This window comes from Ovis canadensis, chromosome X (assembly GCF_042477335.2).
Source record: "Ovis canadensis isolate MfBH-ARS-UI-01 breed Bighorn chromosome X, ARS-UI_OviCan_v2, whole genome shotgun sequence".
Classification (NCBI taxonomy): Eukaryota; Metazoa; Chordata; class Mammalia; order Artiodactyla; family Bovidae; genus Ovis; species Ovis canadensis.
The window spans coordinates 118544505-118566939 of NC_091727.1; the positions used below are offsets into that span (position 1 = coordinate 118544505).

General features: G+C 39.6%; 1 protein-coding gene and 1 long non-coding RNA gene across 2 annotated transcripts in view; one reads left to right on the top strand and one right to left on the bottom strand.

Moving 5' to 3' along the window:
* The window catches only part of WDR44 (WD repeat domain 44), an 88687-nt gene extending 79201 nt beyond the window's left edge, over positions 1-9486 (bottom strand). Inside the window, exon 1 of the mRNA XM_070292123.1 lies at positions 8987-9486. Coding sequence (XP_070148224.1) covers positions 8987-9063 — 77 coding nt within the window. The 5' untranslated portion in view covers positions 9064-9486. The remainder of the gene's footprint in view (positions 1-8986) is intronic.
* Positions 9487-9646: 160 nt separating this feature from the next.
* The window catches only part of LOC138931200 (uncharacterized), a 160795-nt gene continuing 148006 nt past the window's right edge, over positions 9647-22435 (top strand). Inside the window, exons 1-2 of the long non-coding RNA XR_011446473.1 lie at positions 9647-9711; positions 11281-11419. This is a non-coding gene — a long non-coding RNA (uncharacterized lncRNA). The remainder of the gene's footprint in view (positions 9712-11280; positions 11420-22435) is intronic.

Genomic DNA, 22435 nt, shown 5'->3' on the forward strand with positions numbered 1-22435 from the left:
GACCCTGATGCTGGGAAAGAATGAGGGCAGGAAGAGAAGGGGATGATAAAGGATGAGATGGCTGGATGCCATCACCGACTTGATGGACGTGAGTTTGAGCAAGCTCTGGGAGATCGTGAAGGACAGGGAAGCCTGGCATTCTGCAGTCCATGGGGTCACGAAGAGTCAGACACGAATGAGCGACTGAACAACAACACATCAACTGCAGACATCTCGCCACCCAGGAAAATATGGCAAAGGTTAAAAGTTAACAAACGGGAGCTTTGACCTGGGATAAAATAGGTATAGCAAAGTCCACGTAAAGGAAAAAAGACTGATCTCTGTACCTAGCTTCAATCTCTAAAGCCAATCCAATAAAGATAAAATTGCATAATACTGACAAACCCACTCACTTTCACTCACAAAGGTACTAGTTTTATCAAGCTACCTATTCCTTCTGCTCACCTATCTTCCACTAATCCAGTGCTCCACTCTACCGGTGACACTAACCAATCCCACTTACCAATGCATCTGCTATATCCAATTTAACCAATCTTTCCCTTATTCATCCCCAAAGACCCACCCATTCATTATATTTCATCCACCACTGTTTCTTCTCACTTGTTAAGGAAGAATAAGTTATTACACCAGGGAATCTCTGTACTAATGACCTTGAGGTAAGCTAGGAAGGAGAAAGCTGGGGGTGAATGGGGTGGAACTGGGGCTGAGAAGAAATGTTCAAACCACCTGTCATTCGGGTAGATAAGCATATTTTAAAAGAGTGATTTAAAAAAAACACACACACACACACAAATTGTTAATAGTACTGCTAATAACTAGAACCCTAACAACAGACTGGTTCCAAATAGGAAAAGGAGTACGTCAAGGCTGTATATTGTCACCCTGCTTATTTAACTTATATGCAGAGTACATCATGAGAAACGTTGGGCTGGAAGAAGCACAAGGTGGAATCAAGATTGCCAGGAGAAATATCAATAACCTCAGATATGCAGATGACACCACCCTTATGGCAGAAAGTGAAGAGGAACTAAAGAGCCTCTTGATGAAAGTGAAAGAGGAGAGTGAAAAAGTTGGCTTAAAGCTCAACATTCAGAAAATGAAGATGATGGCATCTGGTCCCATCACTTCATGGGAAATAGATGGGGAAATAGTGGAAACAGTGTCAGACTTTATTTTTTGGGGCTCCAAAATCCCTGCAGATGGTGACTGCAGCCATGAAATTAAAAGACGCTTACTCCTTGGAAGAAAAGTTATGACCAACCTAGATAGCATATTCAAAAGCAGAGACATTACTTTGCCAACAAAGGTCCATCTAGCCAAGGCTATGGTTTTTCCTGTGGTCATGTATGGATGTGAGAGTTGGACTGTGAAGAAAGCTGAGCACCGAAGAATTGATGCTTTTGAACTGTGGTGTTGGAGAAGACTCTTGAGAGTCCCATGGACTGCAAGGAGATCCAACCAGCAACTTCAAAGAATGCTGTTCTAAAGGAGCTCAGTCCTGGGTGTTCTTTGGAAGGACTGATGCTAAAGCTGAAAGTCCAATACTTTGGCCACCTGATGCAAAGAGTTGACTCGTTGGAAAAGACCCTGATGCTGGGAGGGATTGGGGGCAGGAGGAGAAGGGGATGACAGAGGATGAGATGGCTGGATGGCATCACCGACTCGATGGACATGAGTTTGGGTGAACTCTGGGAGTTGGTGATGGACAAGGAGGCAGAGTCAGACACGAATGAGCGACTGAACTGAACTGAGTAACTAGAAAAATAATTTCCTCTGTCTCCCAATTTAATAAAGATGTTCAGAAACAAATTTAAAAGAGGACTGTGGATATTAAGTTCATCCATGGCTAGTCTTTCCAGTTCAAGAGTGATGCCAGAAAGAACACTTTTATCTCTTCTCTTGAGCCTACTTAGTAACCAGGATGCCTGCTTCTGAGAAAATGGTTTGAATACAGCTCTACATTCTATTTATTGGTTCTCTAAAGAGTTTGACCTGTGGTTCATAAGAATGTTCACAGTTCAATGAGTTTGTACTGGAACAGTCTATTACAATTAGTAGTGGTCAAGTACATTTTATACAGGTATGGCTTCCTCTGTACAGGCTGCCTACTGGAAAACATTAAAGTTTTCTGTCAGTACTTTCCAAAATTTGTATGGTTCATCCTAGGTCTTTAAAAAAAATTCCTATCCCCCCTTCCCCCTTTATTTAAAAAATTTTAGGGATTAGGGTCCTGTGGATAAAGTAAAACCTTTTCTGCTCTGTAGCCTATTTGTGCAATTAAAATAAAGTTCTCCTTGGGGCATCATCAGAATTTAGTAACTACAGTTTTGAATAGGATAAACTAATCTTAAAATGCTTTAAGATTAAATTATTTTAATTTTAAATGCTCTTAAACCATTCAAATGATTTAAAAATAAAAATTCAAGCCAGGAAATTTTAATTTAATCATTTCACAAACTCAGAAGCTTACTACATAATATTCTAATTCAGAAAGATAAATATTTCTTGAAAAGTACACAACATATCTTAAGAGAAATTCTACTCTGATTTTTAAAAACACATTACTTATGTTATTGTTATATATTGACACACACACCAAAATTGGCTTAAGTATTAAAAGATTAACCACCTCAGTTAAACTGAAAGATTAATTAGGAATATTTAGAAAGATTAATCAGGCATATATTTATTATTACACCATATAATATTAACAAGCATGAGCACCAAAAAGAAACATTAACACAAACATTATATAAACTACTATATGAACTATCATTTTATATATTCTAAATATTTCTTCAACATTCTTATTTTTAGCAAGACAAACATGTTTATAACTTAACTATTTTAGTTATTTGGATTCTGAGGTTTTTACGAGATTTAAAAAAATAGAACATAATAAAGATCTGTACAACTATTCAATCTTTACGTTTCTTTTCCCATTTATCAAAGGCTGCAAAAGAAAGATAAACTTTCCTATTAAACAGCTGAACTGTTTTCCAAAATTAGAATGAAAAGTCCAAACATCCTTTCTGCTATCGACAGAAATAATTTTTGGTAGAAGCCAGATTATTTATTTGTGAGTTGATGAATCAAGGTACTTTTAAGTCACTTCAGCTAGCTGGTGATGACATAAAGTCTAAAATCATATTTGTATATATTTGTTAAATGGTAACTCAATCTTGAAATTTATTCTAGCTAATATGACAAATGGATGGCCATTGAATGCCAGTGATGTAATGCATTCAATCTTCAAGAGAATGACTAACAATGGAACTGATAAAAGTAGCATGAGAGAAATATTGCCTAAACATGTTCCTGTTAAATTCTGTATGTTTAAAATGTTTGGGGACAAAAAGGTTTTGTGAACTTAAAACCAATTGACCCTAATGGAATGCCAAGCTGAAACTGTCAGACAGCTGCAGCTGGTAATAAAATGCTAAGATCTGGAGGGCTTTAGCAGAACCTGATTATATGGTAATCCTAGTATCTGAGCAGGCAAAAGAGCTAGAAAAATAACTGATAGGCTGGTTGCTACAGTAACCAAGATAAATTTGTATAGGACTGGGGAAAAACATTGGGGTTGCCATCAGGTACGAGGCCCACATTATGTCTTATGCAGTCTTTCCACAATTTTGAATCATGAGATGACAGACTAATACAAAGGCTGCTCAGTTTGAAATAAGAGAACAGATAAGATTCCACTCTGAAGAGTAAGAAAAGCACCCAATTAAAGGTTTAGCTTGTTAGCAGAATAATATCTGACAGCAAGGGTAGAACAAACCTTGTGAAAGTTTGTAGAAATTAGCTTAGCTGTGGGTAGAAAACAAAAATGTAGGTTAATTAGCAATTCAAGTTAAATATCAGTAGGGCATCATAAAGTACCTACAATTTTTATTACTTTAAATTCTTACAGACTGTTAATCTCTCACAGAAAGAGTTGTTTAATTCACTGTATAGGTGTGTATCTAAAACAATACTAAATACTGTGATTCATCTGATCTCAGTTATCCATGTCCCAGTAAGCAGTCTGAGAACCTGTCTCTCGGCTTCGGGGGCTACCTTCACCACCTACTCCACCACCATCACCACCACCCTGGCCTCCACCTACGTATCCCAGGAAGTAATCACCAGAATTGCAGGCAGAGTTTGAGGAGGAAACAAACAGCCTCTTCAAGGTGCTTGCCTGGCAAATTCACCTGACTTTGTCAAAATCGAAACAATGAACTGAAAAAACACAAGGACTGTCATGTACTGTGAAGGCTATACAGGTCTCAAACAACAACAATTAGAAGTTACTTTTTGTTCTGTAGGACCATCATTGAACCATCAATATCCTACAACTATCTAGGTTTTTAACATTTTTAAAGATCAAATTTTATCTACCCTATTTTTTGAAGTAGGTTACCCCAAGAACAGAATAAAGTTTTCAGTTTTAAGAGTTTGTACAGATTCAAATTGAGTCCCCAAACTGCAGCACTGCTTCAGACTGTCCTACTTCCATGAGTTACCAAACTGACAGTTGGAGGCCACTAAATTTAGAGCATATTACTAATTAATATGCAAAAGGTCCCCTCCCACCTCTACATGATGCTACATGGTGTGATTAAAAAAGCATATGTAAATATATTTCTATCAATCCACAAAGCCAATAGCAATCAGATATAATTCATCTATGCTTCCAGGCCAACCCATGAATAGCCATTTTTAATAAGGTTGTTAAATAACAGCTTATTTTTAATAGGGCTGTTAAATAACCCATATCACGCAAATAATTTTTAATTGAAATGCATCAATTTTCAATTCAGAGAGAAATGTTTCCGATGTCCTAGTGAAAAACTGAGTTTTCAACAAAGGCAGTTAGGCAACTTTTTATTTTTTAGACCAAACAACTCTTTGGGACAGTTTGATCTCAGTTCTTATGACTTAAAAATCCAAGATTTGGGTTATTACTCCAATCTAAAATAATAGACCATAATTGACAATAAACTAACAAAACAAATGACCATCCCTGTTCTTTTTTTTTTTTTTACTTTATTTTACTTTACAATACTGTATTGGTTTTGCCATACATCAACATGAATCCGCCACGGGTGTACACATGTTCCCAATCCTGAACCCCCCTCCCTCCTCCCTCCCCACATCCCTGTTCTTATATTAGCTGTTCTGTTCTGTCACCGTTTTTTCATCCAGACTTGGAGAAAATTAGTGTGCAAAAGTGAGGATCCTAGAATATTCCATGTCCTCTGACAGCAAGACATGAAAGAAACAGAATCATATTAGATGTAGTTGACTATCTCAGGAGTCCCACTAACAGAGTATATGCCAGAAACCTACAGCAGGAATAACTGCCAAACTTTCCTTCCTTCTACAGACAAGGCATCATGGTATAAATGAGGAATCAGGAGACTTGAGTTCTAGTTCTGAGTTTGCCACTAATCAGCAATGTGTCACTTCCCCTCTCTGAGCATAGTTTCTCTTTCAGTTAAATGGAAGAGCTGGGCCAAACGATCTTCTATCCCTTCCTACTCTAAAAATTTTACCATTTCTTCCAATAAAAAAATAAAGAATGCTCAAAACATCACGCTTGTTTTTACAACATGTTCTCAGTGCAAGCCTTTAGTATGTGTATGCATAATCCACACAAAATAGCACAAACATTCATTTCACATATAACTTACCCAGTAAATATCGAATTTCAAATCTACAGGTCTTAAATCATGTACCAAATACCATCAAGTCTGTTAAACTCTCCTCAAATTAAAGATGAGGAAATGAAATGACTCATAGTCCAGGGCTTTTTTGTACTATATCAAACTTTCTCCTCCCTTTCCTGCTTTATCAAAAGATAGCATGATAGCAGAAGATAATTCTAGACAGTGAAACTGATCTGGATTCAAGTCCTAACTTTGCCATTAGTTTGCTGTGGCACCTTGGACAAGTCACTTTCATTTCTCAGGGCTTTGGCTTTCACAGTTTACATGAAGGAGTTAAACCAGATGTCTCTTCCAGCTGTAACATGCTATGATCTTATAACAGCCCTATCTGACAAAACAAAATACACATTCTTGAAAGAGAAAGTGGGAATTTCTAGTCAAGAGAACTGAAGTTTGGGCTACTAGTTTTAAATATATGCACCAGTTCAACTTAGCAAGTTGGTCCTAAAGCATTTGACTCAAGTATCTCTTAGAGGAAATTACCTTGAATACACATACACACACACACACACACCACACACCCACCCACACACCACACACACACACCACACACCCCCCCCACACACACACCCCACACACACACACCCAGTATGGGGCAGCTATGATGTATTAGAAAAAAATACTGGAGTAGGAGTCCAAAGAACTGGTTTCAAATCCCAGCTGTCACTTACAAGCTGTGTCCCCTAGGCCAATTTATTAACCTCTTTGAGCCTAAGGTTCCTCATTAAAATGGAGAAAAGAATAAGGAAATCTGACCTAAAATATCAATCAAAATAAAGCATTGTAACTGTGATGTACATTGCAAAGCTGGACAAGTGGAGTTGATCTCCCACTGTGGAAAAGTAGCTGCATTCAAATCAAGTCATCCTATAAAAAACTGGACTGATTTTTAACTTTATTAACTTTGATTTCAAAGAGTAGAATAACAAAGCTGAAGACACCATTGGAAGGGGAAAAGAAGAAAGAAATCAGTTTTAGGAAATGGATTGTTTATCTGGATTCTGCTAATTAACAAAACATGAGATAACTCTCAACAGCCTACTCAATTTACTACAATCTGGTGAAATGTTTTGTGTAGTCTAGAACGTGCAATGCAAGGAACATTTCTTAAAGTGCCCAAACCGGGTCGGTTAACCTCTTAGAGTGCATACGGTGTAAATCTCCGAGTGTATCTCAAGGGAGAGAAGATACTTCTAATAACTGATATCTGATGATACCATATGTTTTCACAAATCAAGATTTCTCGATCATTTCTAGGTTGTTAGTTACCCAGCCAAGTTTCCTCACAGTACCTTATGCAAGTAACAAAAACTGTCACAAAGGACAGAGGGAATGTTAATAATGCCAACCTTGTGCAGTCCTCTCAGTACTGCTAGTTCTTTTCAGATTAAATTCTCCTGATTAAATTTACACAGGTAGAGTTTAATTTCCTTCGAAAGCCCCTCAATAATGCAGGATGGAGCCTTGAAATTCATAGACTGACAGTAGTTTTACCCATAGAGCTCAACATCCTCAATATTTGGGCAGGTTAGAGTTAAAATCAGAAGGCTGGGTCCTAAGAGATGTTTTTACTTTTTACCTAGCATATCAAAGGATCATAGTGCTTGAGAAGTTTATTATCCCAGGAGGGAAGAAGTGACTAGCAATTCTATCAAAATGACTCATTCAGTTTAGATAAGTTAAATAACTCCAAGTTGTGCATACTTCCTCCCAAAGTAAGCACCCTGTGAAGTTAAATTTGCTAATTACAAGAAAGGAAGGAGAAGGAATGAACACTGGAGATCTTTCTGCCAGGTACTGGACTACTAGGCAGTTTACACAGGTCCTGATGTAGCTGTTCGTCAAAATTAAATGTTACATTCATTGAAAAGAAACAATACTCATACAGCTCTAAGTTTATTAAATCATATGATTACTTTAAGGGGAATACCAGGAAGACAAAATTTAATTTCACAGGACTCCTATATACTTGGAAATCCAAGTGAATTTTCTATCCTCTACCATCTAGCTGTGAATTTGTGAAGTTAAAGGAGATTCAATGCCATCTCAAGATTGGCCATTGCCAACCTTCAAATCCTATACTAGTGATTTGAAGGTTGGTGGAAACACACTCATTAACGACCTACCAACATACATTTTCTCTGCTTTTGTCGCTGTAACTTTTGGGGTACATATTATATATAATACCTATTCAGTTTTAGAACGACTTCTAGAATGTACAGATAATATTAATTTGCATTAAGGTATTTCTTCCACGGGTAAGCTTGCAAATTGAAGGCAGCTGACTTTTGGAACCATATTAGTGACTTTTACAGTAACATGACAAATTTTACCCATTTTCAAGTTCCTATAGCACGAAAATGTATTTCACTGCCTCTAGTGCCACACAAGACCAGTAGAGGAGTTCGGTGAACTCGCTTTAAACATTATTCCAACTTGGAAGAGTCGGGAGTGGGTCAGTAGAAGTCCCAGGCAAGCGAAGCATTCCAACTACTGTAGTTCCTACTCAGAATCTCCCTATTAATCACCACTAAAACATTTTGCAGAATTAGATAAAGAGCACAAAGCTGTGGCTCTCCTTCCAACCACAGATTACTCAGCACTTGTTTGTATCGCTGTAGTCGGTTGTACACATTTCTGTACGGCAACTCTTTTAAGACCGCAGTCTCGCTAATTGTAAAGGACCTCGTCTTCGATTTCCTCTGCCTCATGGCAAGATGCTATTTTAATAAAACACCGTGGATCTCGAGTACATCAGCTAGAGGACTTTCCTAAGTAAACACCCAGTCTTCCCCCTCCCCTCGCTCCGCTCCTTTTCTTTTTGTGCAACCAAAAGAGGACAGCAAATAGGGAGAAGTAGAGACACCTCTGAATCGGATAGGTAAGTTAGCGGCAAAAGAAGAAAAAAAACCCGTCACTGCAATTCCTGTTACCGCTCCTTTAATCTATGGCCCCCAAGGCCAAAACGGATGTTTCAAGGTAAGCTCTGAAACCCTCAAATACACATCTCTGGTTCTCGAGCTCGTAAACTGTCCCACCTCGCAGAAAGCTGGACAAGAGAAAGCGGCTCCGAGAAGCCCGGGGGCCGTTTACCAGGGCCAAGAGCGGGGTTTGCCCGAGGTGGGCGATTGCCCTCCCCGGAACTCACTCTGAAGTAGCCGAGGGAGACGGAGGGGCTGCGGCGACGGGACCTGGAAGGGGTGTAGGGGGGAAGGCACAGGGGAAGCCAGGAGACGGGGACGCCTGGCTTCTGGGCCAGGGCTACTTACCCGGTAGGGTCGCCGCCCTCAAGGTGCACATCTTCAGGGGCATCAAAGAATTCCTCCGTGTCGCTTTCCGACGCCATTTATAGGACACACCCGCGGGTGAGGGGGCCGGCGCCGCCTGGAGGGAGGGTGACTCTCGTCTCCTCCTCGTCGTCCTCCACACCGGCGAACCGTGGGGAGGTGGGTCCCGGGGAGGATGAGGAGGGAGCAGACGATCTGAAGAGAGGAGCTGGACAGGGGGCTGCCGGCAAGTGCCGGACTGAGGCAATAACCGGCAGAGCGGCCGTCTGAGGAGGCGGCGGTGGACTGTTGCTGCCGCCGCTCCCGGCGATAGGTGTGCGAAGAGAGCGAAAGAGGCGGTGGCTCTCCTCAGTGGGGGAGGGCGGGCGCGCGGACGACAGCAGCTCCAATATCTCCCGCAGCAGCAATTACAGCTGCTGGGAGAGCCAGTTGCCCGCAAAACACGGACGCGCACCTACCCTCGCGAGATTTCGGGAGGGGCCGGTGGGGCGTGGGTGGGGCGAAGAGGAGGCGGGGGCGGTTCCTGAGAGGCAGAGCTCAGATTTTTTGTACTCTAGAAGCCTATCAAAACGGCGCAAGCGCCGTTGAGGGCGTTCGGTGAGGGCCGGAAGTAGTGGGGAAGGGTGGGGATGAGTGTTCTGAGGGGAGGAGTCTAGAGCCTACGCCTGAGCGACGCGGTCCCCCGACTTTGTGGGAGCGCGCCTGATGTAGGTGGGGTCCGGCAGAGTGTCCCATTCTCTAACTCTGCAGTTCTAAACAGAGGCATTTTTAGAGGGGTGATTTGGAGTTTGCTGTTTTTCTTATGAGGAAATGGTGTCGGGATAAGTTGGCATTGTGGTTTAAATTTTCGTCGATTTAATTTATCCAAGCCCAGATTCCCAAACCCTAGGGAGTAGGCGGGTCCACCTCCTCTAGCGTTATGGGGCATAACCTGTGCTATTTAGTACAAGATCTCTAATTGAGATCTCTAGATAGGATCCTGCTGGCCAGAGGGTGGGGTCCAGGAGAGATAGTGGAGAGTGTGCCAGTTCGATGGAGTAATGATGGATTTGTTGCTGGAGCCGAGCCACTGTAGGGCCTCCGGTTACTTTCTCTTTACAGATAACTATTGTTGCCCACACTTAACGGGAGAGAAATTCTTACATACTGGTCAATATGTGCATCAGTCAAATGGTAAATATATTGAGCAGATTCCGTTGCAAGGATAAGAGTTTGTAACTTAATTCTGATCCTCAACTGCCGTGTCCAGTGATGAAAATAGAAAGGTGCTTATAAAAGACTAAGATGTTCTTTGTTAATGCATCATTGACCATCAAAGTGATAAGGCTGACTTTATATATAATCGGGAAACATTTATTTTTCCAACTGCCATGACAGGAAGGCACTCGGAGCTGTTTGCACAATTGTTGCTCAAGATGGCGGCAGAAAAGCAACTGGGACCGGGGTCATGGCCTCAGAGAGGCTGGAATGGGATTCTAGATTCCTACGTGGAAAGCTACCAGGAAAAGACCTGGGGTTGTCTGGCGAGTTTGTGTAAAACCGAATGCCATATACTATGTATTCTTTAACACCCTAGGGAGTTGAGGGCAAATGCTGCATAATCAAATAGGGTAGTATTTCTTGCAGCAAACCTTATGATTATTCATAAGCGGTAGATAAACACTAGTAAGTAGCCACCTTCAGTTCAGGTCAGCTACTACTGTCAGATAAGTTTAGGTTAGACTAAGTTGACTGTCAAATAAGTCACTAAAAATACAAAACAAAAATGTTTGGCTTCCAGAGCTTTTTGTAATTAAGAAGTGCACATAAGGGATTTGTGGACCCAATTATTAGCTTTTATGTGTTTTAAACATGCTAATTTTCTAGGTTTAAAAATATATCTCAAAGTACAATCTTTTTATTTTGTTGCTCACTATAAGGGGCTTCCCAGGTAGTGCTGATGGTAAAGAACCCGCCTGCCAATGCAGGAGACCCAGGGTTCAATCCCTGAGTCAGGAAGATCCCTTGGAAGAGGGCATAGCAACCCACTCCAGTATTCTTGCCTGGAGAATCCCATGGACAGAGAAGCCTGGTGGGCTACAGTCCATAGGGCTGCACAGAGTTGGACATGACTGAAGCACCTTAGCATATAATCAGGAAAGATATGCTTTTTTCCCTTATGGATTATGGAAAGATATAAATGAATAAACTACCTGAATTTATTTTCTTCCTAGCTATGTAATAGTGAATTTACATTTGCCTTAAAAATTAAAACTTACTGTCATGTTCTGTTCTAGGTGCTGAGCATAATTCAAAGACGAAGACAATTTACTTCCTGTTTCCCGGGAGGTCACAATCTAGCAGTGGAGGAAAATACAGTCTCCTAAGTTGGTGTTTTTTTCATTATTTCATACCACCTCTCTTGGACCTTTTAAGGTACCTTAAACATTATGTTTAGAGAAAGCTGAAATGAAATAGGAATGATAATCCAATAACATTTTTAGAGCTGTTCAAGTTATCTATTTAAATGCTTTTATCAATTTTATGAGAAAGTGAATTTCTGGAAACATCAAAACACATGTGTACCACCTATGATCACTTTTTAAAGATATCAAAAGGTATATTTGTTTTGCCTTAAACACCTGTTCTTGAGTTTTAAGGCAGCAGATTTTAGGCTTAGTCCAAGGCTGTGGTTTTAAAGGTTTTCTCCTTATTAGAAATGAAACTCTTTAATCAAACCTGATTTCATACAAGGGTCCACATATCATAAAAATAAAAACTATTATAGTTGAAGCAGGGATAATTCAGGTTCCTGCCTGCTTGGCCTTCCTTGACTCTCAAGAGACTGCTGCAAGGCTCCATTAAAAAAAAAAAAAAAGTGAAAACTATTGGTCCAAAGCAGGCTTTGGCAGATTGCGGTACCAGAACTCTGGACAAATCTGTCCTGCTGTCTGTTTTTGTAATGAAGGTTTTATTGGAGCATAACCAGCCGTACTTGTTTATATATTGTTTATGTCTGCTTTTAGAGCAGAGTTGAGTGGCTCATTTCCGATGACTATAAAAACTACACAGATCTAAGGCTGATGGGTTTAAGGAAACTTTTTATGCCTCCTTATCTGCATAGCATAAACCCTGCTTAGGGATTTCAAATGCTAAACTCGCAGCCAGGGTATGAAAGAACTTGTCTGTGGTATGGAATACTGGCTGTCTTCTCTTGTCAAGAATACAAAATGGCAGTATCTTTGGGGCCAATTTTGCTCCATCTCCAAGAGTAATCACCTAGAACATCAGTGATAAAACTGTAATGCATGTAGGCCTTTGCATAAACAAGAGCTAAAGTGATAACCCAGGGAAAAACTTTTTTATGTACAAGGTTAGGTGATTTGAGCTATAGTATTTACATGACAAGATTTAATATTGCAATCACCATGAGAGTTTTTATGGATTTTAAAGTAGCAGAATCCATGGGAAAAATCATTCTGAAAATGGCCAAAACTTGTCAGGGCCAAGATTAAATTCTGTAATCATCAACTTTCAATCATTTGTTTGAAAAGTCAGTTGTGTTACAGATTATAATAGTAAAATTTAAAAAATCTTTTGATTTTGAATTTTTATGCCTTTTTCAGGTCCATTCTACCTTCTTTTTAAAATATCTTTATTGAATTTGTTACAATATTGCTTCTGTTTTATGTTTTTTTAAAATATAAATTTATTTATTTTAATTGGAGGTTAATTAGTTTACAATATTGTATTGGTTTTGCCATACATCAACATGAATCCGCCACAGGTATACACGTGTTCCCCATCCTGAACCCCCTTCCCTCCTCCCTTCCGTACCATCCCTCTGGGTTGTCTCAGTACACCAGCCCCAAGCATCCAGTATCATGCATCGAACCTGGACTGGTTTTATGTTTTTTGACTGTGAAGCATGTGGAATCTTAGCTCCCCAAACAGGTATTGAACCTACACCCCCTGCATTGGCAGGTGAAGTCTTAATGCCACTGGACCACCAAGGAAGTCACCACTTCACCTTCTTAATGATGGTTTATGTTAATATTAAAATGAATTTTCAATCTCTGAGCACACAAGAACTGAAAGTAGAGAAAGAGTCTAGAAATGTGTCAAGAGACACAGAGAAGCCAGCCTGGAACTTAAAATGTGTTACTGATGTGTAATGAAATATTTTTTAGCCATCTATTACTATTCAGGACCCTGGAAGAAAGCTAACTGGAATTATGTTAAACCAAAAAAGGGAATTTATTCACTTACATAGTCAAGTACAGACTGCTCTAACACTTGTCTGTTCCTTTGTGACTAATGTATTAGAGAACAATTTAAGTGTAAGATGAATTTTTCATTTTATGTGCAGTTTTGTCAGCCAGAAACATTAGGTGAAAACAAAAAACTAAACCCAGATGAATCAAGTTGCAGAGGAGTACACAAAATGCACATAGACCTCAGACACCTACAAGTTGCCTCACTTCTTTGTATGTTTTCAGTTGCCTCACTTTGTATGTTTTCAGTTGCCTCACTTCTTTGTATGTTTTCAGTTGCCTCACTTCTTTGTATGTTTTGAGTCATACCCATCCACATCTAGTGTTGCAGCTTTCCACCTGATTTCAGATAACTGTCCATCTGTCACCTCACAGTAACTCATAACTTGCAACCCTTCTGATAACCATTTCCACAAGCAAGCTTCAGGTCTTTTTCAAACTAAACCACCATGTTTATTGTTGTATTTTTATATTTCGTAACCAGTTAGTGTGTAAAACTGTGCTATCATTTTCATTAAGTTCATACCTTTTTTGAATATGTGTCCATGACAAAGTTCTTAAATCTTGTACAACTAGTCCCATTTCTCCCATAAGCCCTGTGATTTTTCCTGAAACAACTTTGCATAGTCCAGTAATTTTGGGGAAAGCCTGTGTTGTATTATAGCAACACTGACTGTAGTCCAGATGAAGTAGCTTCAGGCATAGTGGGATCCAGGGTCTAAGATATCTCAAAACTTTCTCTTTCATCTTTGCTTATCTCTGCCTCTTTTGTGCTTAGACTTCAATTTTCCTATCACAGACAGATTCCTTTTTGTTGTCAGCAAAGATGACTGTAGGCAATTGGTTTATACTGTCTTAATAATCCTCAATCCTAAAGGAAGTAAGACTCTCTCTCTCCTAGTGTTGATATATTAAATCTCAGGGTCTATGTTGATTGCTCTTTGGAAACCCCTGTAGCTAAGGGAATAGAGACTCTGAGTTTTCAGGCATGGGTCAACTGATTCCCTGCCATACACCATGTAGGGAGAGACTACTCTGATCATCTTTCTTACTAGGACCACATGGAGTATGCAATGGATGTTTTTTCCAAGAAAGGGTTACTAGCAGACAAGAATAATGTGGTAACCGCCAGTTGTTAAGAAGTAAGTCTCTATATTCATTGACATGACAGGAACTGATAATGTGTTAAATGAAAACGGGTGTTATGAAATAATTGCATGAAGAATAATTCCATTTACAAAAATTATTTATCTATGTATCTATATGTGTATATAAGCGAAGAGAGTTCTGGAAGAGTGTTCCCAAATGATTAATGGTGATTGTCTTTGGTTGTTGATTAAAATGAAATTTATGGTTATTTGTACCTTTATAAAATGACTCAGTTTTCTACAATGAATATGTGTTACTGTGTAAATGAGGGGAAATAGTAAAAGAAAATATATAACCAATATATAACCAAGGTAGACTTACACATGAAAATCTGAGATTCATTTCCAATATAAGGTATTACATGTGTCACACTTAGCTTCTGGAACAGTTTAATAAGTGCCACTAAGAAAATGAACTTGGAAAAAATACAAAGAAAATCTTGGAGTGTAATTATTCTACTGGTAAAAATCATGTTTTCTACACTGCAGGCCTGACAAACAAAGAGAATGGTAATGATAATTTCTGAAGCAACTGTGAAATGATGCACTGATGTGGAGCTTCTAGAAGCAAGTATAATGTTAGAGATTCACTTCTAAATAATATGGGCTAAGAATAATTTTGTTTTTCAAAACAGTAATTAGTAATATATGACCTAATCTAAAGAAACAGAAACTAAGACATATGAACTTTATGCTTCAAAAATTCACTCCAGGTCAAAATCTGAGGAAGAGATCTTTTATTTTTCTTTCATGGAAGAAAAAGAATGTATACATTCATACATATATATGTATTTTTAATTGGTGAAATAAGCTGGTGGCAAATATTTACATAGAAATATCAGTCAGGCTAATGTGCGTGTGTGTGTGTGTGCATATACAGTTTAATCGAGTTTACTATCTTATAGCAAATGAGCCATGTTAATGAGAGAACTGTCTGAAATAGTAATATTGCTACAAAAATTAAAGCAACTGGTTGATATTTTTTTCCCATTTTTATGGTATTTATCTAAATAGGAACATCCTAACATTGGGGTTTATGGTAGGCAGAATTTTAAGCTAGACCTCCAAGACTGCCTCGTTCCGTCTATACACACGTCTTCTCCCAGTTATTTAATTCAGTGCTAATCCATCTGCTGTTGTGATGGGATTGTGCAGATGTAATTAAAGTTCCAAATCAGTTGACTTTAAGATACAGGGCTGATACTTGTGAATCTGACCTAATCACATGAGCCCCTTAAAAGCAGAGTTTTCTCTAACTAGTGGGAAAAGGAAGTCAGAGAAATACTCTCTGGCAGGCTTGGGAGAAAGCAAACATCTAGGAAAAAAAAAGAAAGCAAACATCGATACTGTGTGCTGCCTTTGGGGTCCAAGACATGTGAAATGTGGCCTCTAGGAATCAAGAGTAGCTCCCTGCTGATAGTAAGGAAATGGGGACCTCAGTCCTCTGGCTGCAGGGGTATGAATTCTGCTGATAACCTGAATGGGGTGGGAAGAGGACCCCAAACTCCATATGAGAAAGCAGCCTAGCTGACACCTTGATTTCAGCCACGCTTGAGCCTGAGCAGAGAGCCCAGCCACACTGTACCCAGACTTCTGATTTACAGAACTATGAGCTAACAAATATGTCTTTTTTTTAGGCCATTCAGTTTGTGGTAATTTGTTATGAAACAGTAGAAAACTACTCCAGGGATAAATATCCTTATCTTCCCTCTGCCAGTTGAGAACCACGAATCTAGGTAGGTCCTGGAAAAACAAGTGTAACACATCAGCAGGTGCTGTTTGCTCTCTGAAGTCCTTGAATGCACTGGGGAATAAATGTCACCCTGGAAATGAACATTATGGTGTGATGTAACAGAAGAAAAAACAGTGAGTTCAGAAAAAAGAAAAAGCTATAACATGAATTTAAAATATGAAAGAAGTATCTTGCTTCACGTACACTCACACACACAGTACACCTAAAATTCAACCCCGTTTGTAAATATTCTCTAGAACCTCAGCAATCTTGCTGCCCCTGTGATGTTAGGGACTGTCTGGTTCCCTTTCTTCTGTGGTCTTTAACCACTGAGTGAACCTGCTTGCCTTTAGAATTTAACCTTACTTTCAATGTTAATCTTACTACTGACCTTCCAGTATTTTTATCTGGCTTTACTGTGGTTGCTTGATCATTCATTCACTCAACAGAGGGCTTACTATGTGCTAGGCATTGTATTATTAGTAGGTTAACAGTGGTATAGTTTAGTCCTTCTGTGATGAGCTTTTCATCTCTGTCACCTAAACTTGAACTCTGACACATGTAACCCAGATGATCTGGGAATTGAGCTTCTAGTGGTCATTGCTCAGTCCCTGAATAATTAAATCCCTAGCTTTTCATTTATGGCTTTTGCCTATATTCCTCATCTTTGAAGCCTAAACTGGTTACCAGCCTTCTCCAGCCTGCCTTGACCACAATCTTCCAATATTCCCGGGTTAGCGCTAAGTTATGGGCTTGAAATCTTTTGCCAGATCTTTTTTTATACTTCAGTCATCCTGTCCACCTGGGTCACGTTGGCTGGCCGTTCTGGTTGGTCAATATCTCTTCAATCTTTATACCCAGCCTGTCCATATACCTCTTTAAGTTGAGAAATAGTGGACATAATTTTAGGTTTTCAAAAGTTTAATAAAGTTTTATAACTAAAATGGCCATTTTGTCAAAAGTAGGAAATTTGTTTAAAAACTAATCATGGAGCTGACCTCAGTCTTGGACAAAAGTCTGAAAGTCATGATGCAAGTAGAGGGATGGGGGATGAAAAGGAAATAATCATTTATTCTGTGCCAGTGATCTGGCTGGCATTTTACATGTTATCTCAGTGATTCAATTCTCTAACCTTTCCCCACTGTGTTTTTTTTAAAAAATTTTTTTATAGGAAGCGACCTGAAGCACAGTAGCAGGATCAGAATTTGAACTTAGATGTACCTGGCCCTCAAATGTATGCTTTTCCTAGTATTCTGCATCAAAATGCAAACTTTTCTCTTTTTTTTTTCTTTTGGAGATTGCAGAATGGTCACACTAGGACTTAGGATTAACAGAGCTCACCTACCACTTCAGACCCTGAAGGAAAGATCGGCATTGACTATACATAATCTTACTTCTGGTATTCTGAAAGATAAACCATAAGGCTTATTCAAGCAACTGTACTCAATTGCCTTTGCTGCTTTTGAAGGTGACATGAATAGACACTCTATTTGTGGTCTATCCAGGATTGTCATGTGTGCAAATGAAGGGTTGATATTAGCCTAATAAGTTTAGTAGAGTGAGCAAGTTTTTAAGGGTGGCCTGAATGTAAAGATTTGTATATTTCACTAACTTTGGAAAATGCTTAGCCATTCTTTCTTATTATTTTTAATATTTCCTTCTAGGACTTCCATTAGATACTTGTTGATCTTTCTCATTATATCCTCCATATGTCTTCACCTGTCTTTCATATTTTCCCTTGTGTATATTATGATGTTTATTTGTGAACATGTGTTCCTTGGAACTTTTTCTTTGGAGACTGAGACCTGGGTTTAAAGTGAATTCTAGAGGAGAGTTGCATTTGCTCCTACTAGTCACCAAGGAATATTGCCAATCCACAACTGTTTTAAGCTAAATTTCTCGTATGAGATGTTTTGGCCATAGTTTTTTGGACCCATATGATTTCTGGACCCAGAGCTGCCTGGGGTTATGATGTCTGAAGGGAATTTCTCTCTGTCTGTCTCTTATATTCAGAGTCAAAACCAGTGCAAGCACCTATCTCTACCATCTGCCTCTGGGTGGTAGTTTTGCCCCCATTCACCCATTAAGAGCGTCACCCTTTGGGAGTCTGACTATAAGCAGAGAAGGAAAGGGATGGTGTGCACCTGATCTAACTGCTAACCTTGCTTGCCTCCAAGGATTTGTCTTCTTTGTCCCTTGCACTTGACTGGCCCTTTAAAACTACTAGGAACCAGTAGCGATCCAAAGGTAGATGCCATCTTCAGAGCTTCCTTTTTTATTCTGAATCAGTGCTGACATATCCTTACTGGCTGTTATTTTCCCACTATCTCAACCATCAGCCCTGAATTTAAAAGAATATATTCTATCATACCTGTCTATTATTATCTATCTGTCTATATATCTATCTACTTATTTTAAGATGTGCTAAACTAGAGGTACTTCTTTGGCCATCTCTTTTGCCATATTACCTCAGTTCAATTCTGTTCCACAGGAAGATGTTTGGATAGGTGGATTAAGATCTGTACAGTTATCATGGAGGCAGTCTTCCAGGCAAAAAGTAAAACTGATGATACAGAAGCTCTGCTTCTAGGTTTATATCAATTAGGCCATTGCTTAGTTGTGGTAGATGTGTTTTTACCAGATTTATTCTATCTTCAAAAAAATAAAGAAGTTTGAGGCCCTGGATCAGGTAGTGTGATATAATTACTTGTACCAGCAGCATATCCTAAAGCAGACACTTTCTGAACTAGAGAATTGCAGAAAGTAGATCAAAAACTGGGTAGGAGGTGAGACTCCTTTCTTTCCAGAAGAGCGTAAGGATAGCTAGTCTGCCTAGGAAGTGTGGAGATTCAATTTATTTGAAACTGAGCTGCTTTCTTACTGAGGAGCCATAACCTTTGTCTAAGAAGGGGTCAGTCATTTCTTTGATTGGAATCTAAGTCTTCCTCTTTTGGGTATATATTGGTTAGTGAACAGCTATTCAATGTCCATCATTTTGGTTGAGGGATGAATGTCAGTGAGGCTAGTAACAGAAACCCATTTCCTCTGGTCATACACCATATGTTGAATACTCAGAGTCTAAGTCATATTTCATACCACCCTGGGAAAGACTCTAGATCCCGTCAGTTTCTGAGGATGCCCATTGTAAATCTAAAAGTCATTCTGTAGACCAAAGGATAGAAGGAAAGAAGTGATTAAGTAGTAATACCCTGAGCTGATGCCACCCGAAGACTAAGAGTTGGGATGGTCATGGAGGGTGTTTATGGTGTTATAAAGGAAGAGTTACATAGTGAGAAAAATAAGAGAATTTGTTTTCAGCTTAGATTCAAAACCATAAGTGGCTTTTCCAGCAAAATGTATTGAAAGTGCATCTCCTATTGTCTTACCTTGAAAAACACTGATTTAAAAAAATAAGAAACTCCTACTATTCCAGAGAATATAGATGCAGAATGCTGTTTAGCCCAGTAATTCTCAACCTGAATTTACTATCCTGTCCACAAAAATGAGTCTTGTCAAAAGCTCAGCCATCTTGGATAGAGGGCACACATCAGCTGAGTTTCATATATCCCTTTGCCTCCCCACTGCCTCTGTTTTGGAACAATCAGATTAGACATTCACTGAAAGTATTGCAAAATCTGGGACTTCACCGATGGCTCAGAGGTAAAGAATCTGCCTGCAGTGCAGGAGATGCAGTTTCAATCCCTGGGTCGGGAAGATCCTCCAGAGGTGGAAATGGCAACTCACTCCAGGATTCTTTCCTGGAAAAAATCCCATGGACAGAGGAGCCTGGCAGGCTATAGTCCATGGTGTCACAGAGAGTAGGACATGACTGAGTGACTAAACACACACACACTGCCAATTCCAGTTAACTAATACACTAGGTAGTCAGCTGTTCACAGAATACGTTGGAAGGATGTAAAGCTTAACATAGAAATCATTTAATTTTCCATACTTAGAGCAAGTACACATGATTCCTAAGAAGCACCTTGAAGCTAGAATTGGATCTCACAGGTCAGTCAGCATGGGAAAATAACTTGGCAGATAGACAGTGATCCTTGGATCCTAGAAGGAAAATGTATACAATTCCTTAGAAAGGAGAATATGGAGATTGATATCAAAACCTGCCATAGACCCTTGTAGTTTTTTTTAATCTAAATATATGTAGTAAATAAACAAGCAGAATGTATGTGTGTGTATTGTGTATGAATGAGTAAGTATATGGTTCTTGTTAGAGTTCAGTTCAGCTTCAGTTATTCTCAACAGATATTTTTGCTGTCTTCATAAAGCCCCAAGTTAAAGAACTCTACATACTGTTATAGGTATATAACCTGATGACCATGGTCAAGATTGTAATACCTAAAGTAAAGACAGCTGGGAATTCCCTGGTGGTCCAGTGGTTAGCACTCTCTGTTTTTCACTGCCATTGGCATGGGTTCAATACCTGGTTAGGGAACTAAGATTCTGCAAGCTGTGTGGTGTGGCCAAAATAAAATATATAAATAAAGTAAGTAAGGAAATTTGTGTAAGCAACATGTCTTACTGCAGTGGTTTTCAAACTATATACTCTTCTAGGGAGCTGCTTAAAATATAGATCCTGGAACTTCATCCTAGGCCTATTGAATTCTGATTTCTGGGAAGCCCCTGAAATTAGCATTTTAAGAAGCTTCCCTCAAGTGACTGTGATGCAGGTAGTCCTTAGATAACACCTTAAACAAGGTCTATTTGAGGGAGTGTCACATTATATTTGCATATTTGGTCATCAGACTCAGGATTCTAGCCATAAACACTCAGAGACATCTATAGGAAAAAATACCTGCCTTCTTCAAAGTGACTGTGAAATTGAGGAAGGGAGGTCTAAAAGTGGGACTATTAAAGAAAGTATAAATATAAGAATCTTAGGTATATGTAAATGTTTAATGGCAATTAGTGTGTGTAGGATGGTACTTTTTTGTTTTTTTAAAACAAAATTATTTTTGGCTGCGTTGGCTCTTCAGTGGGGTGCACAAGCTTCTCTTTCTAGTTATGGCCCTAGAGTACATGGGCTCAGTAGTTGCTATGCTCAGGCTTAGTTGCCCTCTGTCATGTGGGATCTTAGTCCCCTGACCAGGGATGGAACCTGTGTCCCCTACATTGCAAGGCGGGTTCTCAATCACTGGACCACCGGAGAAATCCCCTGGGAGGTACTTTTGAAGACGTGTATTGTTCAAGCCTGAATGAGGGAAAGATTGAACTACAGGAAAGTAAGGAAATGGAACCTCACATAGTGGGTAGGTAATACCTAGGGGTAAACTTGTGAAAAACAAATCCAAAATCCAAAAGTGGGAAAGAAAGAGAAGAGACAGAAAGTGGAGGATGGCCAGAGTCAAAAAGAAGCTCAAGAGCACTGGATACAGAATATATGATGAATGCCAGAAAGTACAGCAGCCAGGGAGAATCTGAAGAGAAGCAATAGAGAGAAATGGCAGACTACTCAGGATGCTCTAGTCCTGGGGACAGGGACCAAGAACAGTGTGGGAGCAGGGCTTTTGTCACAAGCCGGGAGGAAGAGATAGAGGACATCCTGGGAGCAGCCAGAGGGAAGCTAACCAGTTGCATGATGAGAAGTGGTCAGGAAGTTAATGCTGTTTCAAGCTGAAGTCAAAACTCATGTCTGTTGAAGGCCAGATAACAAAGGACTTTAACTCCTTAAAGACCAAAAAGGAAATTAAAGCTTATATTGTAATCTGGGTCTGGAAGGTAGAAGTAGGGAAAATTAATTAGAAAAACTAGACTTCGTGGTCAGGGTCTAGGGACTGTTGTCACTCCCCTGTTTTATAGGGAGTATTAGCAGTGTTCTTGCCTGGAGAATCCCAGGGACAGTGGAGCCTGGTGGGCTGCTGTCTATGGGGTCACATAGAGTCAGACACGACTGAAGTGACTTAGCAGCAGCAGCAGCAGCAGCAGCAGCAGCAGCAGTGAATACTGGAAGGACCTACTTAGTGGTTCAACCAGTGCAAAGCTGAGCAACATTTTGTGAAAAAGTGTTAGTCGCTCAGTCATGTCTGACTCTGTGAGACCCCATGGATTATAGTCCACCAGGCTCCCCTGTCCATGATATTTCCCAGGCAAGAATACTGGAGTGAGCTGCCATTTCCTCCTCCAGGGGATCTTTCTGACAGAAGGATCAAACCTGTGTCTCTTACCTCTGCATTGGCAGGTGGGTTCTTTACCATCTGAGCCATCAAGGAAGCCTGAGTAATACTTTGCCATCACCACAAATGTAAATAACTTTTCCTCAATTTTTCCTCTCAGTGCTTTA